The 8982-nt window shown below is 48.1% G+C and overlaps 1 protein-coding gene across 1 annotated transcript; it reads right to left on the bottom strand.

Annotated features, from left to right (window-relative positions):
• Nucleotides 1-727: 727 nt before the first annotated feature.
• LOC143363478 (uncharacterized) lies at nucleotides 728-8635 on the bottom strand. The gene is made up of 5 exons (XM_076804052.1): nucleotides 4084-8635; nucleotides 3423-3867; nucleotides 3335-3356; nucleotides 3168-3268; nucleotides 728-845 (listed from the first exon to the last, which is right to left on the bottom strand). The coding sequence occupies exons 1-5, from the start codon at nucleotides 8633-8635 to the stop codon at nucleotides 728-730; spliced, it is 5238 nt and encodes a 1745-aa protein (XP_076660167.1).
• Nucleotides 8636-8982: the final 347 nt, after the last annotated feature.

Raw genomic sequence — 8982 nt, forward strand, 5'->3', positions numbered from 1 at the left:
CTAGCGTTAAGACCGTGCGTGCTCCGAAAACGGAGCCTTTAGTCTCATAAGTGTATTATACCTTGTTATACTTTTTTTTGTGTTTAAGTTTATTGTACCCACTGTATATATTGTATTTATTGGCACAATAAACGCATTGTTACAAAAAAAAAAAAAAAGTGGTTAGTATCCCCGCCTGTCACGCGGGAGACCGGGGTTCGATTCCCCGTCGGGGAGAATATTATTTTTGTTATTTTTAATGTTATCTTTTATTTTTCATATATTCTACATTTTTAGCATAGTACATTTGTCCCCCACCCCCTGAAACTGTTGCAGCATAGGGATTCGCCTCCCTTATACTCACCCACAAAAGCGACCCAATAGTACACGTTGTAACAATAAATATATATGTTTTAGCAGTAAGTGCAATAGTTATATGACCGCCCAGACTGTGCGTACTCGATAAGCGAGTCTTTAGTCTTAAGTTCCTATTTTATAAGCCACGCCTCCTTTTGTACGTTTAAGGAAATTTTTGTTTTGTTTCGTTGTTAAGTCTATTGTTTTTCTTTTTTTGTTTGTTTGTTTGCTTATATATATTTATGTAAATGTTATTTTTTTTTGGCTAAATAAACGTATGTTACAAAAAAAAAAAAAAGTGGTCAGTATCCCCGCCTGTCACGCGGGAGACCGGGGTTCGATTCCCCGCCGGGGAGAAGTTATATTTTTTTTGTTATTTTATAGTATAATTTTAGTCTAGCAAATACGTATCACATATAAAAATCTTTTCTTTCTCCCCCCCCCCCCTAAATATAAAACCGATTGTACAGCTCTCGTGCCTAGCTGCGCACATATCCCATAGCCATAATCTAGATAAGTATATCTCATAAGATAATCATGTAATAGCAATAAGTGCACAAAAACAAACACTAGCGTTAAGACCGTGCGTGCTCCGAAAACGGAGCCTTTAGTCTCATAAGTGTATTATACCTTGTTATACTTTTTTTTGTGTTTAAGTTTATTGTACCAGCTGTATATATTGTATTTATTGGCACAATAAACACATTGTTACAAAAAAAAAAAAAAAGTGGTCAGTATCCCCGCCTGTCACGCGGGAGACCGGGGTTCGATTCCCCGTCGGGGAGTGAAATTATATTTTTACAAATTATATTTTTACATATATGTTATCTAATCTTAAATGCTATATCAGATTATATTTTTAAATACCTTTAAATACCGTTAAGTAGTTTTTTAATTAAATTATATTACAAGCATAGTTATAGATATCATATAGGATCAACTCATTTTTAACCCATAAAAACCAAAGATTGTACAGTTTTTCCCAATCCGTGCCTTTCTGTACATATAAATATATATATAAGCGTCCCTAATTAAGTTAAGCCATACTTAGTATAAGCGTTAATAGTTGCAATAAGTGCAGTGTACATATAGATATAATCATAGTATTAAACCGTGCGTGCCCGGAACTCCGAGCCTTTAGTTTATATATTAAACATTTATATCTGTTATACTTTTTTTTGAGCGTTTAAGTTTATTGTACCGTTGTATATACTGTATTTATTTTGGCACAATAAACGCCCTGTTACAAAAAAAAAAAAAGCAGTCAAGGTGTCGAACTACGGAGCGGAAACGCTGGGTTCGAATCCCGTCAAGGGTAAAGTTTTTTTTTCCATACATCATCTTTATTTTTTCAATTTTTTATTACATGGTTTATTCATGTGATTTTTAAAATATTTTTTTAATGTTTTAAAAATATTTAAGAAACATTTTTGAGTAAAATATATGTAAATATAGTTTTAGAGTATCTATCACTTCCTCGATTCTCTAATTGTATATGATCTTCATTACGGCCCTCTCTAACATTCTTAATATTAAAATTCATTAATCTGGTTTCTAAGCCTTGCGTCTTCATAAATTAGGGAGGAAATGAGAAGAATTCTGAATAAATAACGCGCAGCAAAGTATTGGTTTTTGTCAAATTGAAAGAAAAGGGCTACATACTATCACTATTTTTAAAGTGAGGTATCAGGTACAAATAAGCCTTAGCCATTCCTCTTTATTGTAACGTACATGAGGATGTATTTCCGTTTATAGTTACTTGATTGAAAACCATCATGAAGAGGGGAGACTTTTGTATTGTCGACAGAGGTTTTCGAGATGTTACATCTCATTTAACAGGTCTTGGTTTCAGAGTTCTCATGCCTGCTTTAAAAGGTAATCGTTCTCAACTTTCGACGAAAGAGTCGAATTATTCCTGAAAAGTCACGAAAATTCATTGGGTTGTAGAGGCAATGTATAGTATACAAGGTCAAAAGTACCAGCTTCTACACAAACAAGTAGACAACGAAACCTTTCCAAAAATTGGATATAATTGGAACTGCAAAACGACTCCATTTCAAACAGTATCCTCGGTAGATACTCTGGATTTTCCGGAAATGACAGAAGTAGATTTAAAAATTCTTTTCACGGAATCTTACCAATTTTCGCAAGCAATTTCTAATCTGGCGGAAATCGTGGACGAACACAATAATATAAATATTAATGTTTCGGCTTGCACGAGACTTCGAGCTGCCTGAGGCCGGGACCGCTCAGAATTGAACGCTGAGGAAGGTGGTGTAGACAGGAGGCGATAAACGGGAACTCCGATTGTTGTTTCAACACACTTTATTTGGCACACGAGGCCAAACCGTCGAAAATGTATAAAGAGCTGGACACTATGCAATGAACGCGATATAAAATAAGCGACGACGCCGCGAGAAAACACTATTAGTTTCGAGTATGTGACGAAGTCACGAGATAGACAACTAATAATTTGATATTAAGTGAAGAGAGAAAGCAAGCGAGCGCTGCGAAGTTAGAACGACGTCTGATCGTGCGTTCGCGCACGGTAACGCACGAGACGTCGGGAGAACCGTTGATCGTAGGGTTTTCCATAGGTGAATTCGGTTCACCTTTGATCGTGAGGTGAAATTCAAACAAAGGTGTTTGTCGCCGGTGACACGGCTGTTTACGCGACCGAGACAACGGCTGCTCGGTTTCGCGCTCACAACACGAAAACAAGTACGAACCGGCCACCAACGGTCGAAACCCCCTTCGTTTGAATCTCACAATTTTAGGCTAATCCTGAACATACCGCCCGCCTTGAAACGACAGTTTCGAAACGCACGCACACTGCTCTGTGGACGGAAGATGCCGAATCGGAAGACGCGAGAATCTCGAGCCGCCCGCCATGATGAGACGGGGGAATGAATTTAACGCAAGCACACGCAACCTTAATTTTAAACAAGAGAAAGCTTAGTCTAACGATCGCATAATTAATCTAACGCACGCAACTTACATCTAGGGAGCGCGACTTCCATCTATAACGCACGGAGGAAGTACCTTATTATTCCGCTGGGTTTTGACAAGAAACCGGCAGCGGGCACAGTTTAACGATGGGCCGCTTGAGCTCGGCGGTGCTTGTTTTAACGGTCACCACGCGCGTAGATCCGTCTTCGCCCGGATGTAGTTGCGTTACTCGACCGAGCTCCCACTTACAGGGAGGAAGATTCGGAAGGCGCAGAAGGACGAGCTGCCCGATCGCTAGTGAAGGTCGTTCGCGACGCCATTTACTGCGCTGCTGGAGAGTGTTGACGTAATCGTCTCTCCAGAGTTTCCAGAATCGCTCGGTCATGTGCCGAATAAGTTGCCAGCGCGAGAGGCGATTTTCGGCAAGGGTTAGCGTCGATGGCTGAGGGGGCACCGTGAGCGCCGAACCGATTAAAAGGTGGCCGGGAGTCAATGACTCGAAATCATCGTAGGAGTCGGATAGCGGAGATATCGGACGAGAATTGAGACAGGCTTCGATTGCACAGAGAAGGGTGGTAAACTCTTCAAATGTGAGAGTGCGATCTTTTAAAACACGGCGCATATGATGCTTCATGCTTTTCACGCCGGCCTCCCATAGGCCTCCGAAGTGCGGGGCCGAAGGGGGTATGAAGTGCCATGAAACACCGTCGGTGGCAGTTTTATTTAAAAACTCGGGATCGTTAAGAGTTGCGCGATGCGCGAGATGGAGTTCGCGATTAGCTCCGATGAACGTGGTACCGTTATCTGAATACATTGCTTCTGGAATTCCTCGGCGAGAGCAAAATCGACAGTAGGCGTTGAGAAACGCGGGTGTTGAATAATCCGCAACCAGCTCGAGATGGATCGCCTTGGTTGCTAGGCATATGAACAACGCGATGTAAGCTTTGCGAGAGGTGATGCCCCGACCTGCGGATGCTCGAATCTGGACGGGGCCAGCGTAATCAAGACCGCAGTGAGCAAAGCATTTCGCGGGAGGAGAGACCCGAGGTTCCGGAAGCTGGCCCATGATTTGTGCGGGAATTGCAGCTCGCTCTCGAACGCAGGTGACGCAGGTGTGAATCACCGATTTCGCAAGAGTTCGCGCTCGTAAAATCCAGAAATTCTGGCGGAGGGTGCTCAAGGTGAGCTGGAGCCCACCGTGCAGCGAACGAAGATGCGCGTGTTCGATGATTAGTCGAACGAGGGGATGCGACGCGAGAATGATCGGATGTTTCGAATGATACGGTAAGGGAGCACGGTGTAGCCGACCTCCCACGCGAAGGATCCCGTGGTTATCGAGGAAAGGATTAAGAGCACTCAGAGGGTTCTTCGACGGCAGCGGTTGGTTCTGTAGGAGAGTCTTGCGTTCCGACGTAAATAGAGTGGATTGGATCCGGCGGATCCACCAGAACTTCGCGTTACTGCATTCGTCAGCCGAAAGCGCGAGACCATAACCGCGAGACGGAGCTCGACCTGTCTCCGGGTTACTGCGTCGACACGCGTACACGAAACGGAAGAGGTACGCTGTGACGCGAATGAGTTTTGGCCATGAAGAGAACCTTGTTTCCAGTTCCCAAGGTTGAGATAGGACGGCGGAATGAGCCGGTATGACCTTTGCCTCTAACGGATTGGTGTCGTCGATCCGAATCTGAAGCGGTGGCCATTCGGAGCGATCGCGGGTCAACCAGGCGGGACCTTGCCACCAGAGGGATGACCGAAGAAGGTCGTCGCTTAGGAGACCGCGAGAGGCGCAATCGGCAGGATTGTCTTCTGTACAGACGTGTCGCCATTCCGCGAGCGGGAGCCGGGCTTGAATCTTGGAAACCCGGTTGGCCACAAACGTCTTCCAGCGCGAGGGATGCTGTTGGACCCAATTCAGGACCACGGTCGAATCGGTCCAGCACACGCAGGAGAGATTTCGCGTGCCGAGGGTCGACTGGACAAATTCCATGAGACGCGAGAGAAGAAGGGCCCCTTGCAATTCCAGTCGAGGAATTGTCAAGGGATTCAGAGGTGCTACTTTCGATTTTCCAGCGAGGAGAGAAATCGTGACCTCGCCGGAGGGCGAGGTGCATTTGGCATACACGACGGCGGCGTAAGCGACTGTCGAGGCATCGGCGAAGCCGTGAAGTTCGATGCTAGGAGACCGTATAGAGGAGCCGATCCACCTAGGAAGGGTGACCGAGTCGAGGAGAGATAGGCGCTCGCAGATCGATCGCCATTTGTCGAGAAGTGCCTCCGGTAGTTTTCCGTCCCAACTAATGCGGATTCGCCAGAGATCCTGAAGGAAGATCTTCGCAAGCACGGTTGCTGGGGTGACCCAGCCTAACGGGTCGTAGAGTTTGGCTATCGTGGAAAGAATCGACCTCTTCGTCGACGGCAATGGGTCAGCCACGATGGTTCGAAGTTGAAAGGCGTCAAGGGTTGGACTCCAGCTGACTCCAAGGACCTTGAGCTGGTCGTCAGGGGCGAGAAGCTTCGTGCACGCGAGACCGTGATCCGCTGGATCGAGATCGGTCAGCAACTCGGACGAATTGCTTGCCCACTTCCGGAGCCTAAAGTTCCCGCAGTCGAGGAGCGCGGTCAGCTGGTTACGAGACTGGCGAAGGGATTCGAGGTCATCGTCCCCGAACAATACGTCGTCCACATAGATGTGGTTTTGAAGAATGTGCTTCGCGAGAGGGAAACGATGCCCGTCGTCCTCATTAAGCCGTTGAAGGACGCGAAGGGCAAGATATGGAGCGCACGTCATCCCGTATGTGACGGTGAGAAGCTGATATTCTCGGCACGAGGCGGAAAGTGCTGGCTGCCACAGAATTCTCTGGTAATCGACGTCCCGTTCGTCAATGAGAATTTGGCGATACATTTTCGCGATATCGGCTGTATAGACGAACCGGAATTTTCGCCATCGGAGAATAACTGCGGCGAGATCATTTTGCAGTTTCGGACCGGCGAAAAGGTGGTCGTTTAAGGAAGAGCCGTTGGTTGTGAGGCTGGAGGCGTTGAACACGACGCGAAGGTGGGTCGTAGCGCTGTCAGCTCGAAAGACAGGATGATGCGGGATGAAAACGCATTGCCGAGACGATGCAGTCGAATTTTGAGCTAGCCGCATGTGACCTAGACGCTCGTATTCGTCCAGAAACTCGCTATACTCTTTTGAGATCGCGGAACTCGTCTTTAGACGGCGCGATAGAGAGTGCATCATTTTCTCTGCGACCCGACGCGAATGCCCGATCTCTATGGGGGGTCCTGATCGGAACGGCAGACGAACGATGTACCGTCCGTCGGGAGCGCGAGACGTGTTGTCGCAGAAGTGACGCTCGCACGCTTCTTCGTCCGGTGTAAGGAGAGACTGGAGAGGGATTTCTTCTACTTCCCAAAATCGTTGCATTTCTGAAGTCAACTGTTGGTCAGCGAGACAGTGATGCGTGACAACGAAAGTCGACGGATCGCTCGGGCGCGACGAATTCGCGACCACGGGGCCCGAGATTATCCATCCGAAAATGGAATTTTGGGCAATAGGTTTCCCCGGCTCGCCCCTTCGTATTCCGTCAAGGATTATATGCGGATAGATGTCTGCTCCTAGAATCATTTGAATTGAGTCGGGACTCGAAGGATCCGCGTCAGCCCAGTTCAAATCCGAGAGATGCTCGAAATTACATGAATCCGTTACGCGCCGCGGTGTGTACGTGGACAGAGACGGTAACACGAGCGCGGTTGTTGTGACCGTTGGAGAGCGAGAAGAGCGCGGGGAGAGACGCAAACGTATCGCATGCCGAGCGGTGCCTGTGCGTACCCCACCAACTCCCGAAATCGTCGTCGCGACACGTTGACGCTTCGCCTGTAACAGCTGAGCAACAGCCTCGGTTACGAAGCTTGTTTCCGATCCTTGGTCGATTAACGCACGAACTGTTATGTTGCGGCCGGATTCGACGCTTGCATGCACCCATGCAGTGGCTAGTAAAATTGTCTTAGACGAGGTAGATTTCGCGGACGCGAGATGCGACTGTACTTCGGCGGTCGGGCACGTGCTATCGATTGATTCGGCCGAAGTTGTCGAATCGGGAGCGTGTCTCTCGTCATGCAACAACGTATGATGCCGCTGATGGCATACGCGACACGAATATTTACTCGTGCAATCTTGAGCGGCGTGCGATTGGCTCAAGCAATTTGAGCACCGAGATAATCGCTTAACGATTTCGCTACGACGGGCAGCGCTTTTCGCTAGAAACGATGGGCACGCGTTCATATAGTGACGCGAGCGACAGATCGGACACGCTACCGGAGATGACCCTTTTACCGCCGCGGTATGAACACGAGTGGACTCGTGTTGGAATTTACTCGCCGGAATTCCGCCTTTGAGACGTGCGGGAGATTTCGGACGCGAAACGGGAGGACTCGCACAACCTCCCTTGAAGTCCTCGAGAGCTCGGACACGGGAATCGATAAACGCTCGCAAAGTATCGAACGACGGCGGCGTCACGTCATCGCTGGTTTTTATGTTCCACGCTTTCCTCGTGGTGGAATCGAGCTTCTGCGATATTAAATGAACGAGAATATCGTTCCAGAGTTCGTCGGAACTTCGACCCAGGTTTTTGAGCGACGAAACGGCCATGCATACCCGATCGCGTAGGTCCTGCAGGTCCGACGCAGACTCGCGATTTAGTGCGGGCAACTGTAGTAACGCTGAGAGATGAACGGTCAGGAGGCGGCGCGGATTATCGTAACGTGCCTTAAGCGCATCCCACGCAATTTTGAAACTCGCCGCGGTGACCGGGATATTGCTCACACAATCAAGAGCGCGGCCTTTTAGCGATGAGACTAAATAATGCATGCGCGCAACATCCGTGAGGGACCGGTTGGAAATTATGAGCGCGTTGAATCGGTCGCGAAACGCCTCCCAGGTCTCGCAATGACCTTCGAATTGTGGGAGGTTGATTCGCGGGAGCTGCGCGGGTGGTTCCATCGAGAGATGGGAATCGGCCGAAGCGGAATTAGCAGCACTTACATCCTCCTGTTTCTGCTGCTCGAGGACGTCCGTCATGAAGGCGAGGCTGTCCAAGTAAACCTCCTCCGTGGTCGCAAACTGGTCCTCGGTGAAGTACGGGTGGTTCATCTGCTCCTTCGATGAAAGGGCAGCTGCGACCTTTCCATGACCAGCCTCGTACTTCCTCCACTGATCCTTGATGTGGACGATCCGGGTCTGGACCACGCTCTTCGTCCACTTCTCCTTTCCCAGTTTTTTAAAATTCGATACAGCTCGTTCGATGGCCCGTTGTAGATTGAGCTGGTGCTCCAGATGTTCGGCCATGGTCGTATGTTGAACCGTGAAAGTCTACTTCCTCAGATCCGGCTCGAAGGACCAAAATGTTTCGGCTTGCACGAGACTTCGAGCTGCCTGAGGCCGGGACCGCTCAGAATTGAACGCTGAGGAAGGTGGTGTAGACAGGAGGCGATAAACGGGAACTCCGATTGTTGTTTCAACACACTTTATTTGGCACACGAGGCCAAACCGTCGAAAATGTATAAAGAGCTGGACACTATGCAATGAACGCGATATAAAATAAGCGACGACGCCGCGAGAAAACACTATTAGTTTCGAGTATGTGACGAAGTCACGAGATAGACAACTAATAATTTGATATTAAGTGAAGAGAG

The sequence above is a fragment of the Halictus rubicundus genome, unplaced genomic scaffold (genome assembly GCF_050948215.1).
Source record: "Halictus rubicundus isolate RS-2024b unplaced genomic scaffold, iyHalRubi1_principal scaffold0049, whole genome shotgun sequence".
In the NCBI taxonomy this organism is placed as follows: domain Eukaryota; kingdom Metazoa; phylum Arthropoda; class Insecta; order Hymenoptera; family Halictidae; genus Halictus; species Halictus rubicundus.